Below are 23,434 nucleotides of genomic sequence, written 5' to 3' on the forward strand. Positions count from 1 at the left end.
GTACTTCTCTCATAATCATACGACTCACTGCAATTCTATTGGTAAACTGTTTCTTCAGACATGCATATACTAGCATGCTCATCAAAAAGACAACTAGTAACAGATACAAAGTCTTAATTATAGATTGTATCCAAGAGCTCAAATTCCATCCCAGTTTGTTAAAAATTTTCCCAAGCCAATCTTTTGACATATCCTTTTGAACTGTTTCAGTTTCTTTTTCAATTTTTCCCAATAGGTCTAGATCATGTTCCACATCCTGAGTGACATTTGGAATGTGGATGCAACAGTGGTCCAGTTTATCCTTGAGATATCCACACACTCCATGTTCTTTAAGTAGGAGCATATCTAGCGCCATTCTATTTTGTAAAGTCATTCTGGAAGTTGCCTGTAGTTGTATATTCAATTCCTTAAACCCCTTCTTGGTAACGTTTGCCAATTTTTCCACTTGACCAGTTAAATGATAGAGCCATGCTCTGTTTCTATATGAAGCTATAGGATTTAAAAGTGATTCCAGTGCCCAGCCAATTTTCACTCCTGTAGATGGTTCATTCCAAATATCATCATTTATCCCTGATCTCTTTATTTGTTTCAATTCTAAATTCTCTAAGGATCCTTTAAATGGTGATTTCTTTCAAATTGGACACAATGTTGGCATGCCTAAAGTAATTTGTTTCACCTTACCATCTAATGGTAAATGTGTTGTCCAGGTTCCATCACTTAATGCCCAAACTAAATGTCCTGGACTTCGAATAGTAGATTTTCTACAACTAAACAAAGTTCCTCTTCTGACTGTAAAGGCGCTGGTTAAATTGAGAGTATTCTTAAGACCTCGACAAAAACAACCATATTTCAAAGCAGCAGCCAACGGAGGAATTCTTTGAATTACTAAGTCTGCATTACTACGATCATACACTTTTTCACATTTCCACCATGGCACTATTTTATTTTCCTTCTCTCCCGATGTAGTTGACCTATCATCTACCCAGGGTAATACTGAAAAAACCTTTCCATCCCAGGTAAAACACCAAGAAATTCTTGCTATATACTGAAAATGGGAAAATATGGACATAGACCATATAGAGTCCCACTGGTCTACTAACTGGGTGCTCTGGCCAGTTTTGTTACACTTCCATTCCATAACACTTTTGCTCACGTTGATTTTAAATTGTTCATCATAAGAACACCATCCCACAGTCTTAAATCTCCCTATTTTGGTAAAAACATAATTTAACAATTTTTCACAATCCGCCAGACTACCTGGAGTTTTCCACTGTTTTCTAGTGACTTTCACTTGCTCATACCATTGAGTCACTGGCCTCTGTTCACAATAATTGGTTTCATTTTTATGTTCCAGGTTAGTCAAATTCATAGTTAAAATTCCCCATGGAATAGATTCACCTACTGCCTTCGGTATTGGCAAACAAGCAGTGATCTGCGTGATGTTTTGTAAATTGGCAAATTCTTTAATCAATCCTACCATCAAATTTTCCTCAGCCATTTGTTTGGGAATGTCAATCACTTGTTCTGTTTCTATTTGTCTTTTGTTCCTGTCCACCAAGTCAGCCCATGATCCCACCAACACTACCAACCAAAAGAAAATCCAAAAACCAATCATAACCTGATATGCAAAATTAAACATGTTTCAAAGTCAATTTTTAAGTCTCTGAGTTACGTTTCACAGTCTTCCACGGAGTAGATGCTTTCTTCACGGTGCTTTCTTCACTCGAGTATAATGTATCCAAGCATCCGATTCTGCAATTTTGATAGCTGTAAAAGTGGTTAGCAGTATCTGGAAGGGTCCTCTCCAGTGCTCCTGCAAAGGTTCGGAGGTCCAAGTCTTCACATAGACATAGTCTCCTGGTTGGAAATCATGCACTGAATTTTCCAGGGGTAAAGGTCTATTTCAAATTACTACACTCCAAATCACAGCCATTTTCCTTTTACATGTATGTTTAGATTTGGTTCTAGAGACTCATATGGTTTTCCATATAATAATTCATAAGGACTGACTGAGGTTCCACTCTTTGGCTGTACCCTGATTCATAATAATGCCAATGAAAGTGCCTGAGGCCACTTTAGACTGGTTTCTTGACAAATTTTACTTATTTGTCGTTTCAAAGTTTGATTCATCATCTCCAGTTTTCCACTAAATTGTGGTCTCCAAGACGCATGCAAATCCCAATTAATACCCAATACTTTGCTAACACTTTGGACTACTTCAGCAACAAAGTGTGGACCTCTACAGAGGATTTCCAATAGGAACTCCAAATCTTGGAATTATTTCTTGTAATAACCACTTCACAACCTCTTTTTGCTTGTGTGGTGCGACAGGGAAGGGCTTCTGGCCATCCTGTAAAAGTATCAACCCCTACCAGGATGTACCGGTACCCATTGTATCTAGGCAACTCTGAAAAATCTACTTGCCAATAATCTCCAGGTTCTGTACCAGACTTCAGCCTACCCATTTGAACCTTTTTCTTAATCACTGGATTATTTTTTCAAACATACTTCACACTTTGCAGTTACCATTTTAGCTATTCCTAACATCTTAACTGATATTACTTGCTTTCGTAAAGATGTTACTAAGGCTTCTGCCCCCCAGTGACATTCTTGGTGTCTCATTTGAATTATCTCTCTCATCAAAAGAGGTGGAATTACTACTTGTCCGTTAGGAGTTATCCACCATCCAGCTAAGTTTTTCTTAGCATTTAATAACTGACCCAATTTGTCATCTTCCTCTGAATATCTCGGTTTTTCCCTAGGAAGGGTTACTGTTTTAGAAGGAATTATTGCCATTTGCAATGCTTGTTTCTTTGCTACCCTTTTTGCAGTCCTATCAGCTAAATTATTCCCAGGTATTATTTTTGTATTCCCAATCTGGTGTGCCTTACAGTGCATGATTGCTACTTGATCTGGCTTTTGAACTGCTTGCAATAATTGTAAAATTTCTGTTCGATGCTTAATGCTTAATCCTTGAGAGGACAATAACCCCCTCTCTTTCCACAAAGCTCCATGGACATGCACTCCCCCAAAGGCATATTTTGAATCAGTCCAGATATTTACTCTCTTGCCTTTGCTTATTTCTAAGGCTCGAATTAAAGCGATGAGTTCTGCCTTTTGGGCTGATGTGGTACTCGCCAATGCTCCTGCTTCTATAACTGTAGTCTCTGTTGTTACCGCATATCCGGCGTATCGGACTCCTTGTTCCATAAAGCTGCTTCCATCAGTATACAGTTCCCAATCTGGTCGCTCCAATGGCACATCCTTCAGATCTTCACGACTGGAATAAACATACTCGATGGTAGCCAAGCAATCATGTTCCAGTCGTCCTTCTTCCTGTATGGAACTTAAAAACACTGCAGGATTTACCAGGTTAGTTGTCTTTAGAATCACATCATCTTGTTCAGTCAATACTATCTGGTATTTCATCATTCGGCTGGGGGACAGCCAATGTCCCCCTTTCTGTTCTAGGACAGTTATCACCATGTGTGGAACATAGACTGTTATTGTTCTTCCCAAAGTCAATTTCCAAGCTTCTTGTATGAGCATCACTATTGCGGCCACTGCTCGAAGGCAGTTTGGCCACCCTTTACTCACTGTGTCCAGTTGTTTAGAGAAATATCCGACTGGTCGTTTCCAGCTTCCTATCTTCTGAGTTAACACGCCCAGTGCAAGGTGTTGTCTTTCATGTACAAACAGCATGAAATCTTTGGTTAGATCCGGCAGTCCCAAGGCAGGTGCAGACATTAAGGCACGTTTTAACTCTACAAAAGCCTTTTGTTGTTTTGGGCCCCATACAAAGGGAGAGTTCTTTTGGGCCTCGTACAGCGGTTTAGCTATTAGCCCATAGTTCATGATCCAAAGGCGACACCACCCAGTCATTCTCAAAAATGCTCTGAGTTCATGAACATTTCTCGGCTCAGGTATACCACAAATAGCTTCTTTGAGATTTTTTCCTAATTGTCGTTGTCCTTTTAAATCTCAAAGCCGAGCTATATCACAGTCTGGCAGGCTATTTGGGCTTTCTTCCTGGATACCTTATACCCATTTAGTCCCAGGAAATTCAAGAGGTCAATAGTCACCTGTATACAAATAAATCTTTCTTCTATAGCAATCAGTATATGATCCACATATTGTAAAAATAAATGTCCAGATCTTCGTTTGGCCTGTTTCCAGATTTCAAATTCCTTTGCTAATTGATTTCCAAAAATAGTTGGACTGTTTTTAAATCCTTGGGGTAATCTAGTCCATGTCAGCTGCATCTTTTGCCTGGTTTGAGGATTTTCCCATTCAAAAGCAAACAGTTTTCTGGTTTCCTTTTCCAAAGGTATACAAAAGAAAGCATCCTTTAAATCAAGCACTGTAAACCACTGATAATTCTCCCTCAATGCTGATAACAATATATAAGGGTTTGCTACTACAGGATAAATATCCTTAACTATTTGATTTACTGCTCTCAAGTCTTGTACCAGTCTATATTCACCCGAAGGTTTTCTGACTGGTAAAATAGGAGTATTATACTCAGATTCACATTCTTCCAAAATTTTATACTCCAAAAATTTATCAATCAATTTCTTCAATTCCTGTCTCACTTCCGGTTTGATTGGATATTGTTTAATTCTCACTGATCCTGCGCCTTCCTTCAAATCTATTTTAACAGGTTCTGCTAGTTTCAATTTACCAGGAATATTTGTTTCCCATACAGTAGGGATCACTGCCAAATCCACCTCCGGTGGAATTTCTTGTTCCTTTACCTTTTCTTGTATCATCAGGATTTCTCCCGTTTTTGACTCAGGTATTTTCAAGAAAAGTTCTCCTTCGTCAAAAACAATCCGTGCATTTAATTTGGATAACAAATCTCTTCCTAAGAAGGGTATCGGACATTCTGGTACATACAAAAATTCATATGTAATTATCTTATTTCCAAATTTCAAATCCAGGGGTTGCAGGAATGGCCTGTTTTTGTTCCAGTTTTTCCTTTACAGGTATTTAATAAAAAAATGTTGCTCCTGTATCCACTCCCAACCTCACAATTTAAACAACATTTTTTTCCACTTTCTTATTATCAGAAGTTATAGCTATTACCAAATTATCTCTAATAGTTAGCTTACATTCATCCTGCCAATCCTTTCTTTGTCTCAAGTAAAAGAACAAATCCACATATGGCATTTCATTCCATTTCCCTTCTCTTTTACAATACAGCATTAACTGCAAAATAGTGTTATAATTCAGTGTCCCATTCGTGGGCCACTTTTCCTGATCATCCAATATATACAAAGGCCACCAATTATTACAATACTCAATCATCTGGCTCTTTTGCAGATCATCCTGTAAATTTCCCCAATGTGCCAATAAACATCCCAACAAAGAATTTTTCGGGATTTTGTCATTTACAGCAAGATTACCCATGCTTTTACTTTTAAACAACCGAGTTAACTTAGTTGCCATGGTGTAATTACTCACAGTACAATACACAATCATTCAACTCTGTCACTCCGATCCGCGGATCCACACTCCACACTCGCTTTCGTTCTCAATTACACGTCTCACCCTTACAGCCACACTCACACTTTCCCACAGTTACTTTAAACAAACATATAACACAATATTATACCTCTTATTTTTCTTCTTAATACACAAACTCACAAGACAACAAAGAACACCAAAAAACTTCTAACTTCGTGTTAGAGGCACTACCTTAGAGAACACTATAGCACATAGTTTCTCTTGTCTACACTTTTGTCCAACCCTGCAATAGCTTTCGCTTATGTCTTACGGGCAGACGCCTAGGCTTCCACTTCCACAAGGATCCTTTTAGTCCAACCCTGCAATAGCTTTCGCTTATGTCTTACGGGCAGACTCCTAGTCCTACCCTGCACAGCTCTTTCACCGCGTCTGACAGGTAGACTTACTCAGTGGGACTCCAACCCACTGGTGGGACTCCATCCCACTCCTTACCATACACTTATTATAGTGGGACTCCTACCCACTTCCTCTAGTGCACTTACTTACTACAATTAAAAAAAAGAAGTGTCTTACCCAAAAATCCAGGGAACGTCGCAAAGAGCCTTATGGATCAGGGATTGATGGGTATCCCCGAGAAATCCTCAGTGCCGGCTGGAACCAATCAGGTCCCCGACTCCTCCGGTCTCCTTCAGCGAGGTCCCATCTGGGTCGCCAAAACTGTTACCGAAATCTCGGAATGAAGAACTTATCGACACCAATGTGATGTAGATAAGCAGACACTTCTTTATTGACGGCCGGGTGCGTGAGCGAGTCCTGTCATGATCAACGCACACCAGGTCCCAAAATCAGATTCCATATATAGAACTTATTCATGCATATTCATTAAGTATTCATGCATAACCATGATATTTCCCATAAATCATTAACATATTCTCCTCCTATATCCGATTCTGCGCAGTAGAGCTTAGAAAGGTCTAGAAATGGGTCTGGGGTACGATTTGGGTAGGTGGTATATGAGTCGGTGGTCGCGATCTCCCCCTGCCGGAATTACCTTTTACTAAAGTTCACGGTTTCTTGGCAGGTACCTACAAGCTGTTCCAGTCGACTCTCCCCAGTTCCCATTAATCTCATATTCTGACATTTCAATACACCTCTGCGTACAGAAGACTGGTTAAATACAATGGAACCTTTCAACCCTAGAGTTATTACAATAGTTCCAGGCCCTTCTTCTAGCCTTGGTACAAGACGTACAAAAGATTCCATAACAACTCTTACTGCGTAGCTGCAAGTTTCCTATAAAAAATTTTTCCCTTATCCTTCTACATTTTAATTCTATTAAATGATTTTATAAAATCAATTAATTAATCAAATAAAATCAATCAATCTTAACTTATTAACAAATCGGTAACACCCTCACCCAGAGGGATGGGGAGAAGAGTTGGAAAAGATTGTAAAACTTGAGGGTTGAGATAAGAACAATTTAATGATTGGAATAGAATAAAAATGAAAGAACAATAATAACAATGATGACAATAACAGTTATAATGAAAAGGGGGAGGGAAAGAATAAAATCCAGAGGGAAAGGAAGAAAGAAACACATGATACACAATGCAACTGCTCACCACCCTGAGCAATGATCTGCCTGCCTTGGCTAACCCCCCAGGTATATATATAGCAAGCATGATGTCCCATGGTATGGGATACCTCTTTGGCTAGTTTGGGTCATCTGTCTCAGCTGTGTCCTCTCCCAATTCCTTGTGCCCCTCCAGCCTTCTAGCTAGCAAGGCCTGAGAAATTGAAAAGTCCTTGACTTAGTATAAACATTACCCAGTAACAACTAAAACCATCAGTGTGTTATCAACATTGTTCTCACATCAAAGCCAAAACACAGCACTGTACCAGCTCCTAAGAAGATAATTAACTCCATCCCAGCTGAAACCAGGACAGGAAGGAACTAGAAGAGTGAAGAACCACCCACTGTATGAGAAGGAGAATCTAAGGATCCTGAAGGTGCACAAGTCCATGGGACCTGATGAGATGCATCTACAGGTCCTGAGGGAACTGGTGGATGAAGTGGCTAAGCCACTATCCATCATATTTGAGAAGTTGTGGCAGTCTGGTGAAATTCCCATGGACTGGAAAAGTTGAAACATAACCCCCATTTTTAAAAAGGGAAATAAGGAAGACCTAGGGAGCTACAGGCCGGTCAGTCTCACCTTGGTGTCTGGCAAGATCATGGAGCAGATCCTACTGGAAACTATTTTAAGGCACATGGAAAATAAGGAGGTGATTGGTGACAGCCAACATGGCTTCACTAAGAGCAAGTCATGCCTGACAAATTTGGTGGCCTTCTACAACGAGGTTACAGTGTTGATGGATCAGGGAAGAGCAACTGATGTCATCTACCTGGACTTGTGCAAAGCATTTGACACTGTCCCACATGACATCCTTGTCTTTAAACTGGAGAGACATGAGTTTGATGGGTGGACCACTTGGTGGATAAGTAATTGGCTGGATGGATGCACTCAGAGTTGCGGTCAATGGCTCAATGTCCAAATGGATATCAATGACGAGTGGCATTCCTCATGGGTCTGTACTGGGATCAGTGCAGTTCAACATCTTTGTAGCAACGTGGACAGTAGGATTGAGTGAACCCTCAGCAAGTTTGCTGATGACACCAAGCTGTGTGGTGCGGTTGGCATGCTGGGGGGAAGGGATGCCATCCAGAGGGACCTTGACAGGCTTCAGAGGTAGGCCCAAACGAACCTCATGAAGCTCAACAAGGCCAAGTGTAAGGTCCTGCACCTGTGTCAGGGCAACCCCCAGTATCAACATGGTCTGGATGGAGAATAGATTGATAGCAGCCCTGAGGAGAAGGACTTGGAGGTGCTGGTGTACAGAAAGGTCAACATGGCCCAACAATGTGCACTTTCAGCCCAGAAAGCCAACTGAATCCTGGGCTGCATCAAAAGAAGCATGGCCAGCCGGTTGAGGGAGGTGATTCTCTCCCTCTACTCCGCTCTTGTGAGACCCCACCTGGAGTACTAGGTTCAGCTCTGGAGCCCCCAACATAAGGACATAGACTTCTTCGAATGAGTCCAGAGGAAGGACACAAAGATGATCAGAGAGCTGGAGCACCTCTTATGAAGAAAGGCTGAGAGAGTTGGGGTGGTTCAGCCTGGAGAAAAGAAGGTTCCAGGGAGACCTTATATCAGCCTTTCAGTACCTAAAGGGAGCCTGCAAGAAAGCTGGAGAGGGACTTTTTACAAGGGCATGTAGCAATAGGAGAAGGGGTAATGGTTTTAATCTAAAAGAGGGTAGATTTAGATTAGATATTAGGAAGCAATTCTTTACTGTGAGGATGGTGAGGCACTGGAACAGGTTGCCCAGAGAAGTTGTGGATGCCCCCTCCCTGGAAGTGTTCAAGGCCAGGTTGGATGAGGCTTTGAGCAACCTGTTCTAGTGGAAGGTATTCCTGCCCATGGCAGGGGATTGGTACTAGATGATCTTTAAGGTCCCATCCAACTGAAACCATTCTGTGATTCTATGAAGAGGCACTAAATGGAAAGTGCTCAGCTTTACTTTCAGACACCAGCTTGAATTTGCAATAATAGTGTCTGGGAAAAAAAACCAATCCAATCTTTATTGTAATTATAAACTGAGCAGGTACAGCATCAGAGAAGGACCTGCAAAATTTGAATCTTTTTGTTCTATTTGGGACCTTCAACTGCCATCTAAGTCTGACAACATATAAATTCCCAAAACATCTAAGATTTTGCCAGTAAAGTTTCTTACTCAGCTCAAATACTTGTCCTGGGAATGTGTGCAAACATTTGAGTTCTGATGCTATTAGGCAGCTTGTCACTTAAATTCTGAGAAGATTCTTGAAATAGGTACCCATCCATCTATTTACTGAGTTCTCAAACTCAGTCCAGAAACTGATCTAGAACAAGTTTATTGGATCAATCATCACAGAAAGCAGTAAGATGGAGACAATTTCTATTTTCATCCAATGCATTACTTCAGAAGTAAAAGTCTGGCTTCATTTCTCTTCCATTGACTGATTTGTATTTGGGTTTTAAAGTGAGTTATTGCCCTTTCATCCTCAAAATTTAACTATAGGATATTTTGAGGTGGGCCTGTTCCTGAAGATCTGCCTTATCTGATGTATATTCTGAGACAGGTCTCTTAATCTCTCCCAGGTTAGATGTTTCACTTCATAGAAAATCCTCAACTATTTAGCACCTTTATCTGGGTGCCCCAGATATGTACCTAGGCACAAGGAACAGATGTTCTCATGGTTTCTTTGAGTTGCTGAATGTTTAATTGCTTTATACAAATTGACTCAGAGGCAACAGGAGCAGAATTTACATACCTGATTAATAGTCCCCTAGATAAAATTTTCTTATGGTAAATGCCTCCAATGTAAGAAATGCAAGACATAAACACCTGACACTGAAATTTCATCATGGATATCTTGTCTTTGATGTTTGGGGGGGGAACGAACTCCAAGAAAATAAATCTCACTGGCTTGGCTTAGGCAGCAAACATCAGGGGATTCAGCTGCAACCCACCCCCCCACCCTCCCCACCCCACCCCCACCCCCCCGCATGCAAAAGGAGATACTTTTCTGCAGTCTGGACCACTAGCAGAATCAAAGAGCAATGTGGTGTCCTCAGAGCAGAAAGAAGGTCCAAAGCACTTGCACAGTTGCTGTGCGTCCTGGTTTCAGCTGGGATAGAGTTAATTTTCTTCTTAGTAGCTGGTGCAGTGCTGTGCTTTGGATTTGATGTGAGAAGTGTTGATAACACACTGATGTTTTTAGTTGTTGCAGGGTAATGTTTATATAAGTCAAGGACTTTCCAGTTTCTTGGGCCCTGCCAGGGAGAGGTCTGGAGGGGCACAGGAAATTGGGAGGGGACACAGCCAGGACAGCTGACCTGTACCAGCCAAAGAGGTATTCCATACCATATGACGTCATGCTGAGTATATAAACTGGGGGAAGAAGGAAGGTGGGGACATTTGGCATTATGGCGTTTGTCTTCCTGAGTAACTGTTACGTGTGATCTAGCCCTGCTTTCCTGGGGATGGCTGAACACCTGCCTGCTGATGGAAAGTAGTGAATGAATTTCTTGTTTTGCTTTTCTTGCATGTGTGGCTTTTGCTTTACCTATTAAATTGTTCTTATCTCAACCCTTGAGTTTTACATTCCTTTCCGATTCTCCTCTCAGTCCCTCTGGGTGAGGGGGAGTGAGCAAGCGGCTGCGTGGTGCTTGGTTGCTGGCTGGGGTTAAACCATGACACTGCAACTGTCTAAAAGCTCCCATAAAACCAGCCTCCTCCCAACTCTAAAAACTCCAGAAGTAACTGCCACCTCCTCACCCACTATGTATTTTTTCCGAGTGGCTCTTCCTACTCATGGAAAAAATTCAGAAATCCAGGGCTTGACCATTCTCAGCTGTAGTTCAAGCCCCCAGGACCACATGGTACCCTCAACCCTGTGTTGAGTACTGCAGTGTTACATAGGTTATCTATATTATTTGATTCATTATTCTTTGATTCAACAGGGTTTGAGCATGTGCTTATCACAAGCTATGCTTTATATTGAAAAAAACAAGTAACTCGTAACCAATTATGAAGACAGAAGAAATAGCCATCTACTTTTATTACTATTGAAGGTATGTAGGGCAGATAATATACTGCCTTGAAAAATTCAGAAGTCTATTTGATAGGCTATGAAGGTGCATAGACTTCTGTAATACAAAGTAGGGAAAATACTAAGATCTTAGGAGAATGAAACCCTCTGAAAATGTCTAAGTGACTAAAAAATGAACTTGGATTTCTACTTTAATTTGAGGTTCCAACTTTGCCACTTCAGATCCTAAATGTAGGTGTGATAAATGTGGGCTTTGGTGCAATTCCTTTTCTTTTCTTTTTCTTTTGATGATTTTCTTCACAGACTTGGATAGTGTTAATAGAATGTATTGTAATATAATATAATTATGTTATTTTGAAGCTACCTGCAAGGTATCATTTACAAATCTACTTGTTAGGTAACTTGGTTATAAAACCCTCTTAAAAGCCTGCAGTTATTCAAAAGAATGTTACAATGCAAACGAGCCTAACCCAGCAGCAATAATAAAGCAGAAGCTTAGGCAGTATCTGCATTTAAATTAAGGTGCCATAATCTCATTAGAATAATATTTAATTATTACTAGGTTATTTATATATCTCTCTGCTGCAGTGATCCTATCTGAAATATCAGTGGTACTAATCCTCTAGCGTAGTTTCACTGAAAGCAGAGCTATACCAAACATCAAATGAGTCTATTATATCTATGACCATCTTAATACACAAAAGTTTGATTTTTATTATATTTGATAATGTAAACATTACATTAATTTCTAATTTTACAGCAAATTCTTGTACAAATGATCTTCTGCTGTTTAGCTAACTTAAATATGCTTAAGGCTCTCCCATTTGATTTAGTTAGTAACTGCACACTTGATTCAGCTTTTCATTGATTTTTAGTCATATCATGAACCTGTGAGCCCTGTTTCCTAGGCTGAAACCAAAGGGCTTACAATGACATTAAAAAATTTTATTCTGAATAGATGAAAAAGATATTTTTTAAATTAAGGGATCACTTTCAATCCTGGGGGAGTTTCTTTTAAAAACTCATATGAGAAGGAGAAAAAATATTAATTGAATCTTCTCATTTACACCTTCCATCTGTTTTCATTTCAGCTGCATTTGTTTAGATACTTGAGAAGCAGGTCAAGCTAACACTTAAAGGGTCTCAGGTGATTATTGTAGTAATTTAATAAAACTGCTACAAGCAGTAAGTAGAACTGTAAAGAGAGCTTATGCCTTTATATTAAAATGTGAAGTCTTAAAGATATTTTTTTTTTGGCTTTATGTTTATCAGAATAAGGGCAAAAAAAGTAATAGATAATTCTTTTTCATAGGGAATCTAGTCTCTTTCTTTTGAGCTATATAGCACTTTAGCCACTATATTCAAATAGTGTTTCTTATAGAGTATTTAGCTTTTTGCACATTAGGCTTTTTTCAACAAATACTATGCCTGATTTCATTTGTTTTCTTCCTGAGCTGACAGTTCTATATAGTTTTCTATCTTTTTTTTTTTTTTCTAAATTTGTAAATTAACATATTTTAATTTTTTTACATGGACTTTTTTTACAGTTTGCAGGGTCCATCTGGAGATATATGATAGGATCAGATTATTATTTTTTTATGTTTAACATTACCACTTCAAAACTAACCTTTTTGGTGTTTTGGTGCTTTGATTTAATGTTGTAACTACAGTAGCTTAATAATGTGAAACATTTTTCAGACTTAGTAAAGGATGTTTCTTCCCTTTTAAAAATTCTTCTTCTTAAAAATGTTATCCTGCTATGAAAATAAGCTTTCTGTTTTGTATTATATTGCTAGGAAAACAAATATAGTTTCTTAATGAAGAAAATTCATCACTGAGATTTACCTTATCTAGCTTCATTAATCTAACAGTTTTGTTGATTCTGCCTTTAGCAGATGGTGAGGAATGGGCATCTCTAGAAAATAGGTCATTCCACCCATGTTGGACACTAATCATAGAATAAAATGTTTATATTTACATATGTATGTAATTATAACTAATATACCAGCTAAGTCAGTCTGGGAGTTTTAACACTTTTCTCTCCTGTAAAAACTTCTAAGAGCAAAATTATGTTTCTTCCAACTAGAAGATGACATCTGTGAATGTGCTGAGGGTCTGCTGCCTGATTATTGCTCACTGTGATGATATCTATGCAGATGAAAAGTTTTCTACCCTTGATGGAAGCACTTTAGTTTCACAAAGCAATGGAGTTGTCTTACAGAACTCCAATGTGAGTAACAAGCCAGAGATATTGGGGGGGAGTCAGAAAACATAAAGAGGTCAATAGAGGGGTTAGTGAGGTAAGCGATAACAGGTGCATGCATAGTGAAAATTAATGGTGGCTGTTCTTAGGACACTTATCAAATTAGCCCTGTAGATGTGCAAGGATAGAAATGTTTGTATGTCTTAACAGCCTAGTGAAGGTGGGTAGTGGCATCCTTCATCTGTTGGGGTTCAGAGCTTTTAAAACTGAAGGGGACCATGGAGAATATAGTATGGAATTAAGCTAAGGCAAAGTTAATAACCTAGTCACTTTTTTCCATCAAAAGTTGGCAATATGAAAAAAAAAAAGTGGTTAAATCTGAACGATCAAAGTTGATGCCAAGATGTAAATGTTTACGTTGCTTGTATAAATGTGTATGGACATTTTGAAAAAGCCATTTAAAATGACAAATAATTTAGAGAAAAATAAGATCTTATTATTTAACAGGGTAAGAAAAATTTGCAGAGCAATCCTATTTCCGAAAATGCATTGGCTAAATGACAGAAAACTATCCAAATTGGATGATCTGAGTCTGCTCGTGAGTGGAAGGACTTTTAAAAAAAGCTTTGCTAGTTCTAGGTGGTTTTCATGCTATGCTAAGCTATTCATATGGTGATTGAACCACATGTATGTACATTACTACTCTTAGATTTTAAGAAATAGAACTAATTAATCATTATTGGTTTTCTTCAATTTCCTTTTATCTTGCATTTTTTGGGCATCCTGTGGCTTATGAATGTAAAATACCTGCAACGCTGTTAACTGGTAAACTGAATGTGGTGATATGATGCTATACGTGTACTGCTTTCCAAAATAAAAGTAACTCTTTGTTTTCAAGCCTCCGTGATACAACACTTTCATTTGTCTTGGAATAGAATCATATTATTTTTTCTGTCATATATTATTACTAATACTATTATGGCCTGACTGTATGCTTGCAAGTCAAGCAGAGATAGCTTGCATTAGGACTGTGAGCTATTACTGTATGCACTCCTCCAACACACAGTCCTGTTGAGAGAGCTTGCAAATTTGTGAGACTGAGCTTCCTCTGACAAAGAATTAATATCCTTAACACTGCAGAAGTCCTTCCTTACACTTTGGCTCATGTGGGTGGTGGTGCCAATGCTCTGAGTAGATCAGCTAGGTCTTAATATGGTCAGAAAATGACACTTTTATCTATTTGTCTCTTACTTTGGCATGATGTGGAAACAGTCCTGCTGTACTGATTGGGGTTTAGCATTATTTGGGGAAACTGGTTTTGCCTTGCTGTCAGTCGTTCGGCTTTGCAGTTCTGAAAGAGGCTCTTCCTATACCTTTGCTTTTAACATAAATAAACAGGAATAAATCAAAATTCCTTGAAACCCAAAATAAGGCAGGTCTGTAATACTACCAAGGTTCTATGAAGACTGTTCTGGTATCATCTCTTTGCAGTGAACCAAAGAAATTCTCAAAGGGAATAACCAGGTAGAAAGCGTGTTTTCAATTTCTGTTCATGCCTTTAGAAAAGCACATTCAGTTATTGGAGATATCTTTGTATGTAAACACATAAAACACAAATTTTATATATTTTTATATAGACACTGTGCATATTGCCTGAAAAATTATAGATTATTCCTTTGTTGGATTGTTTTACTCCAGATTAACTGGGCAAAATCTGAATGCAAAAACAGATTAAGATATTTAATATAATTTGAAAACACAGCTTTTTTTCCACTCATATTTATGATCAGACAAGTACTGATTTCCCTCTTCTAGACCGTTCAAAAGGTACTATTTATTAAAAAGAAAACATGAAAAGCTGTATTCAAGCTCTTGCTTCTCCTTTATACCTTTAAATTTTTTTTATAGATTTAGATGGTTTTTTTCCAAATTTTCCTCGAGTTTTTTGACTTCCTGTCTGGCAACTTCTGGCTACTGAAGTGCTGAGCACAGCACTTGCTGAGAACCAATAAAAAGTCAAAGACCTGATGTCAGGCTCTCTTAGACTTATTTAATTACGAGTGGAAAGGAAGACAGATTTTGATTAAGATCAGCTAAACTGATCAATAAAGTCCTTGAACTTGCATAAGTCATTACTGGCTACTTTCAATAACAGTGATAGCCTGTACATAGGAAGGAATATCCTTACATTAGTACCTTAACATACAAGACATACATGTGGACAACTACTGAACACATATGTATGCTCCTGTAAGAGGGTGCATTATAATTCTTAACATTGTGCTGCTGTTGCCATTGGGAGGTATAGCTCTAGCTAATTTATTTTTCATTGAATCTGTGGGAAAGCTGAATTCTAGAATGACACTCAGCTAGATATAAACAGAGGAGACTAAATACATAATGAGCAGTGTGACAACTTTGCAATGTGCAATTTTCACTAATTCCATTCTTGATATACTTGTACAAGTTCAAAAAGGGGAGAAGGTCAGGGTAGAGGTGCACTACTTTAGGATCCTCTAGATCCATTGGATAAGAGACTTAAGCAAGAAATTACTTTCATTGATTAAATGTAGATTGAATTAGTAGGAAAAAAATGACAGGCCCTGCTAAGGTTGTATCCCCTAGTCATTGTTTAACTCAGCATGACAGATTCAATCTGCTCACCTCAAAGGAAGGCCAAAGATGTCACTCGTGGACTCTGCACAATGCTAGAGCTATAGAGGAGCAAAATCAAAAAGTTGCACTTTATCAACTCATAGCCTGGAGCCATTGTCCTCATGTAGGTTGTGTTAGCAGGCGCAAGGCTGCTCTGTATAATAATTATAGGCATCCCACAGGCAAAGCTCTTTTTGCTTTTAAGACTTGACAGAATGTAGTTTGTAGGCATAATGTAGGAGATGGGAGACTATTTCTTTTCCAAAAAGCCACCTAGGAAAAATATTTAAAGAATCATGGTAAGGGATATATTTCCTCCTAAAGTAGACTGACTGCTATAAGCTGATTTTTATTTTTTTTTTTTTGCTCACCGTAAAAATGATTGCTGGTTACTTTAGTGGAAGGAAGTCAAGTAGAGCAATAGAACCAGGGATTGACCTTTTGCTCGATCCTGTTGATTTGTGTCACCTACTGCATTGCCTTATGTATTGATGGTAGAAAAAATGAAGCAGAAAAAGTTTGAAAGGTGTTTTTGTCCTGTCACTTTGTACAACATTTAGTTCAGTTGACATAACACTGTGCCTTTTGTTACATAAAACTGTCACATTGTCCCCTTCTGGTTAGCTACAGTTGCTGACCAAATCAATGTCTGTCAAAACTGTCAAATAATGAAGACAGTCTAAAAATATGTTATAATAGATAATATTTTTAATGATCATTAAAAATTCAACAAAATTATGTCACCAACAATATGAGCAAAGAAATTATGTAAATTATTAGCACAGACAAAATGAACAAGAATGTTCACAGATATATTGTCATTACTGTACATGTTAATTTTTTCATAACCATTTTTGTTGGTTTGGCATGCTACTAGCCTTTGAAGACAGTTTATAACTACTGAGGGACACCTAAAACATTAATATATGTATTTAGTGTATTTTGTTAGAGCTGTTAAGTACTATTGCATTGTTTTGCCTCAGTTTTTCGAGGCAAAACATAAAAAACAGGCAGCTTTAAATAATACAGAAGGAAGCCAATGGAAAAATAAGAAACTGTCTTTTCCACTTTTCCACTCATTTGCTTTTACAACGGTGGGATACAGGAAATTAAAGCAAAGGATACTGAGATTTACAAACCATAATTAATGTCTTATAATTGGATTTTCTTTTTACCTTCCATCATTTCAGACTGAAATTCTCCAGATAGATACTTTTTGTTTATAGTTTCTTCCTAGAAGCTCTGGTAAACATGTAATTTATCTAGAATGCGGAAGAAATGATTAGTGCCCCAAAAGGACAGTTTGTCCAAAAGATGCCACAGTGCTGGCCTGTAAGACTATACTTCCTGACTGGATGCTGCAGAAAGACACACAATCAAATTTGCCTATTGTTGTCCCAGTCAGAACAATAAATATCAGTGCTATCCAAGTATCTTTCCAAACATTGTCCTTCTGCTTAGCCAATATTTTTAAGAGAGTCATTTGGACTTCAGACTTACAAAAATTTGGCTTCTGCAGTTATTTGAGATTATTTGAGATTATTTCTGCAAAGCCCAGCAGGAAATGCAGGGCTGGTGTAAATGTTCTCAATTATATCCTGTTTTGTAGGGATAAAAGGAAAACATGGATTTGCAAGCTTTATGTAATTTTTTGCCTGGACAAAGACACCTCTTCTTCTGAATTTTATGACTTCAATGTCTTCACAAATGTGATTTCAGCCCCATCCTACCAAATAATCAGTTTTACCTAGTCAGGCAAAATCATGCATGCTTTTTATAGGTATTTTGACCACGTACAATTTGAAGGGGAAAGGAAAGGTTAGGAAAACACAGCAGTCACCAGATCCAAGAACCAATAAATCTTTAAAGTGTTGACATGGAAGGTTCAGACACAACTTATACGACCAGTGTGATCAAGTTAGTGCCGCTTTATTAAGGGATACACAGCAATTTATACACTAGCACAAAGCACACACATTGCTTCTAGATTGCTAATAGGCTAAAGCTGCTTGTCTATTCACTCTCCTGCACTCTGTGATTGGTCATGGCGTGGTATCCATGTTCCTCGCCTACATTCTGTTTCAACATTCTATTTTCTTATTTTTCAGTCCACTCCTTTATCTCTTTCCCACGTGCAGTTCCTTAATAGTCCAACTCTCTTATCTCTCTGCCAGTACACAGTTTCTTTGTCTCCCTTGGCCTTGCATATGTCCTTCACAACAGCTGCAGCTTGTTACAGCTTCGGCCTTCTCGGCCTGCTATTACAACAAAGTTACTTGGTCTGGATTGCTCATAATATGCCCATTATCTTCCAGCCACTCCACATTAAAGCAAACTGAAAACTGTTCATAGGCTGTCCGGTGGCTATAGGTGCAAATATGGGAATTCCATTTAGTGCTTTTCAAGCTCAGAAAAACTCTCTATAGATTTTGTTCTTCATATTTTTCTCCTGCATGAAATTAAAAGACTGAAATACTACTGGGAATAAGACCATAAAATACTTAGAGAGAGAATTTGGGGGAGAAAAAATACATTGCAGGCCTTCTCTCTTTTTGTGACTGTCATGGTTTAACCCCAGCTGGTAACAAAGCACCATGCAGCTGCTCACTCACTCCCCCTCACCCAGAGGGATGGGGAGGAGAATCGGAGAGGAACATAAAACTCAAGGGTTGAGATAAGAACAATTTAATAAGTATAGAAAAAGCCACTCATTCAAGCAAAGCAAAACAAGGAATTCATTCACTGCTTTCCATCGGTAGGCAGATGTTCGGCCATCCCCAGGAAAGCAGGGCTCCATCACACCTAACGGTTACTCGGGAGGACAAATGCCATAATGCTAGATGTCTCCCCCTTCCTTCTTCTTCCCCCAATTTATATACTCAGCATGACGTCATAAGGTATGGAACACCTCTTTGGCTAGGTTAGGTCACCTGTCCTGGCTGTGTCCCCTCCCAATTTCTTGTGCCCCTGTAGCCTTAGCACTGGCAAGGCCCGAGAAACTGAAAAGTCCTTGACTTAGTATAAACATCACCCAGCAACAACTAAAACTATCAGTGTGCTATCAACACTGTTCTCAAACTAAATCTAAAACACAGCACTGCACCAGCTGCTAAGAAGAAAATTAACTCTATCCCAGCTGAAACCAGGACAGTCAAGTGTAAGCTGTGCAAAAACTGTGGGAGAGAAGTGGGTGTATGAGTGAGCAGGCTTCCAGTGCCAAGTGGTTATGGCATCCACATAAACATCAAGATCTTCTGGGACTAACTTCTGCTCCCGCTGCCATTTATGGTTTTTGCAGGTGGTTGTTTTTCCTCAGTGACTATGTCACTTGAAGTACAGAAGGGACCCTGAGGACAGCGATCAGAGGCAAAGTCTTCTTCTTCCCATACCAAACCCCTCCAGTCTAAAAAATCACTTACTGGAGTCTACAGTCTTGGTCTGATAAATCCTGAAGATTTTTATGCATTGTTATAAATACAGAAGGATGGGGAACAACCTTCCAGCCACAACTGGTGGTTGGGTTTCAGTCTTACCAAATGGAACATATAGGCAAACCCTGCTCAGATATGGTCCCCTACATGCTATACAGGTGCTTCCACCACTGTGTATATATGCTACTACATAAAAGAAGGATTCTTTTTAACATTATGTTCTAAAAACAACCTGTGGTCATATCTGCCTGCAGGCAATTCCAGTGGAAGAGTGCCTACAGTTTTAATCCTGACAAATTTTAGTTTACAGCAAAGGTGCTGAGCTACTCATTCCTGTCAAAAAATGAAATAGTGCTGGATGCAGAACCAGAACTTCAAGGATCAAGTAATGGCTTAGTGGAGGATTTTTCACAACTGGATTTTGGACGTAGGCACTCAAGTCCTTTCTTACATCTCACCCTTGCTGTGTGTGAAATACATGATTGAATCATCAAGGAATGCATCCTTAATTTGAAAAAAAAAAATGTTGGCTGTTTGCTGTAAAATGGCCAATGATTTAGCAACCTTGAGTTTTTTACAGAGCTTTAAAGGCACATGAAACTCACTGTTATTGAGTATGATCCTTTGATAATCCCAACCTTTTCAAATAATATTTGATATTTGAAAAGTGATGCAATTAAGTTTGCAAGAGGTCAAATCTTAACTGGGCATGTTCCTTGCAAACATATTTTTTCTTGTGTATGTTGCTAAGTTCACTATTTCTGTGGGCTTTGTATTGCCTTTTACAACCTTCTTATTTACTAATGAACCTTTCTTTATAGTAGTTTGCACTCCCAATGTTAGTTTTTATCCACTTTCAAAAATCATATCTGCGATCTTGTGTATATTGTTTGACTGTCTTTCCTACTGTGCTATTTTTAAATTTTATACATTTAAAATAAAAGGCTATTTTGAGTTACAGCTTTAGTTATCAATCATGAAGCACCTACAGAACCAATTTTTAGGCCTATTGTTCGTGTGCGTTCTTTTTTTTCAGAATGGATATAGTAAGATGCATTTTATCTGTATTATTGTATCCATAAAATGATGGATTTTATTACTTCCTACTGTAGAATTGAGCCATTATGAGCATCCTGATCTTAAAAGGAGCTGAATACTCAGAACTCCCAAGGGAACCAACAGGAAATGCTCAGCATCTCTCAGAACCATCCCTTCCAATGTAAATTGTTATATCTGGAAGAACTTAATGGCACCATAAGAATTATTTACAGTTTTCATAGCTGTTCCTTCCTTTTTTTATTTCCTTAACTACAAAATTTTGCTTTTCTACAATCCTTTAAGGCTGTTTCTGTATAAAAATAGCTCATTAAACTGAATGTTTGGATGTTCAGTGTAAACTGAAATTCAGGTGTTTTAGGTCTTTTGTTGTATTTGTCCAAATCCTCTCTCCTGATTGTTTGGGTTTTTGCTGGTTCATCAGTTATTCACAGAATGTTGTACAAAATGCTTTCCTGAGTTAAGTTGCACATTTCTTATGCAGCTTTAAGTATCTTGATATTAATGTTATTCTAGCCTGGCTGACTTTTCTAGAACCTTAAGATTACCTTAGTAAAGGAAGAGTGTTTATAACTGTTCTGGTCTGGGATGACCCGAGCTGGGAAGATTCTTTGTTATACCCAGAGTGAGATTAAGACACAAACGAGGTCAAATGCCACTAATCAAGGAAATTTATTGTTCACTTATATAAACAAAATATTCATGTGTTGTGGTAAGAAAACAGCGATAGGAAAGGGAGGGAAAGATAGGAAAGAAGGAAGTTTAGCAAGCAGTTGGAATAGGGTTGCAAGAGATAGTCACCACCATGGTTCCAGCTGTGTCTCATTGGTCTGTAGTCTTTGTTCACGTCGGTGGAGGGATGTCTTTGGATCGCCACTTATTGTTTGATCTCTCAGTCTTTTATAGGGTGTTCAGTGGGGTCATTTCCCAGAAAACGGCACGCACCATTTTCCTCTGTGGGGCACATATGATTACGTCTCAGCAGGTAGGGGTGATCATCCATTTCTAGGCACATCCCTCACAGCAGCGTGGCCGATCCTTGACCTCAGCCAAAAACTGATGTCGGGCATCTGTTGGCTCCTTATCTGTTCACAACTGTTAAGTCTTGCAGGAGCTCAGCAAACAAGTTTTGAGACAATCAGTTTGAGATATGGTCTCTCACAATAACACACACACACACAGAAGAAAACTTACTAATTGATTTAAGAAATTAACTGCTTATTTCTTATATGGAGTTCCATACTACTCTATACTCATCCTGGCTTGTATCAGAAATAATGTGCCCAGCAGGACAAGGGAAGCAATCGTTCACCTGTACTAAGTACTGGTGAGGCTGCGCCTCGAATACTGTGTTCACTTTTGGGCCCCTCACTACAAGAAAGACAAGAAGGGCAACAAAGCTGGTGAAGCATCTAGAGAACAAGTCTTATGAGGAGCGGCTGTGGGAACTGGGGTTGTATAGTCTGGAGAAGAGGAGACTCAGGGGGGATCTTATTGCTCTCTACAACTACCTGAAAGGAGGCTGTAGGCAGGTGGGCGTAGGTCTCTTCTCCCAGATAACAAGTGATAGGACAAGAGCATATGGCCTCAAGTTACACCAGGGGAGGTTTAGAATGGATATTAGGAAAAAATTCTTCACTGAAAGGGTGGTCAAGCATTAGAACAGTCTGCCCAGGGAGGTGGTGGAATCACCATCCCTGGAAGTGTTCAAAACATGTGTAGATGAGGTGCTTAGAGGCATCGTTTAGTGGTGGACTTGGTAGTGCTAGGAAAATGGTTGCACCTGATGATTTTTAATGTCTTTTTTAACCTAAACAATTTCAAAGTATGATTCTATGATAATATTAGGGAAAAGTAAATCTTTGAAAAACCCTGTTATATTGGATCACTTGTACCCTCCCTCAGTTTATACAGAAAGACATGCATTTGAGGAAATCAGGTATTTGCCATACAGACTAGACGTTCATTTGGGCTCATTTTAGATATATATTTATATGTGTGTTTGTGTGTATGTGTGGAGTGGCTGGAAGACAACAGACATATTATGAACAATCCAGACCAAGTAACTTTGTTGTAATAGCAGGCCGAGCAGGCCAAAGCTGTAACAGCTGCAGGTGTTGCGAAGGACATATGCAAGGCCAAGGGAGACAAAGAAACTGTGTATTCACAGAGAGATAAGAGAGTTGGACAGAAAGATGAGAAAAAACAGGATGCCTGCACAAGGGGGGGGGCAGCGTGTGGGCACCGCACCGGGACCAATCATAGGGGAGGTGGAAGCATGTGAACGAGTAGTTATAACCTATCACCTTTTACATAACAAAGTGTGCGTAGCGTGTGTATTTGTTGCTGGGGGTATAAATTGGTGTGAGTCTATTAATAGCATCTGTAGAGTATAAATATATTGAGTATAGATTGACTGCTATAAGCTGATCTTTTTTTTTTTTTTTTTTTTGTTCACCGTAAAAAATGATTGCTGGTTACTTTAGTGGAAGGAAGTCAAGTACAGCAATAGAACCAGGGACTGACCTTTTGCTTGATCCTGTTGATTTTGTTTGATTAGTAACCGGGCATGAAGCAAGAGAAAACATATGACTAGTGTAATACCATGCTGATTGGAGACAGTGTACATCATCAGAATCTGTGAAAGCACAGATTTGTGGGGTGGAATGTAAAAAAAAAAATAAAAAAAGAATAAAAAGTTTGGCAATTACAAGAGTAAGCATGTTTGAGTGGTGGACTTGGTTTACGGTCTTGATGAATTTTTTACCCATGGGCCAAAGTATTTTTGACATCTTGCCTTAGACAAACATATGGGTGACATGGGCAAATATCATGGGAGTAACAGACTTTTGTTTAAGTCTGCAACAGGCAGACAACCCCTTTAGAATGTGTTTAATTGGTATACCCCTGCAAGAGAATGAAAAAAAATTTTCATGGTTTTTGGAATGTTAAATCAGTGGATCTGGC

The 23,434-nt window shown here is 38.8% G+C and overlaps 2 protein-coding genes across 3 annotated transcripts; one reads left to right on the plus strand and one right to left on the minus strand.

The window, feature by feature from the left end:
• Positions 1–318: 318 nt before the first annotated feature.
• LOC129734871 (uncharacterized) lies at positions 319–3,547 on the minus strand. Of its 2 annotated transcripts, none has more exons than XM_055700221.1 (2): positions 3,178–3,425; positions 319–1,813 (listed from the first exon to the last, which is right to left on the minus strand). In XM_055700221.1, the coding sequence occupies exon 2, from the start codon at positions 1,637–1,639 to the stop codon at positions 632–634; it is 1,008 nt and encodes a 335-aa protein (XP_055556196.1). In that variant the 5' UTR covers positions 1,640–1,813; positions 3,178–3,425; the 3' UTR covers positions 319–631. The 2 variants fall into 2 exon arrangements, with proteins under 2 accessions (XP_055556196.1, XP_055556197.1); XM_055700222.1 differs by having other exon boundaries at positions 1,460–1,813; positions 3,178–3,547.
• A 9,664-nt stretch (positions 3,548–13,211) lies between these two features.
• On the plus strand, positions 13,212–22,215 carry LOC129734952 (uncharacterized). Its single transcript, XM_055700365.1, is given in 5 exon segments — positions 13,212–13,352; positions 19,715–19,838; positions 21,703–21,741; positions 21,744–21,818; positions 21,821–22,215. Coding segments are annotated over 5 exon segments (774 nt in total).
• Positions 22,216–23,434: the final 1,219 nt, after the last annotated feature.

The sequence above is a fragment of the Falco cherrug genome, assembly GCF_023634085.1.
Source record: "Falco cherrug isolate bFalChe1 chromosome W unlocalized genomic scaffold, bFalChe1.pri SUPER_W_unloc_1, whole genome shotgun sequence".
Lineage (NCBI taxonomy): Eukaryota > Metazoa > Chordata > Aves > Falconiformes > Falconidae > Falco > Falco cherrug.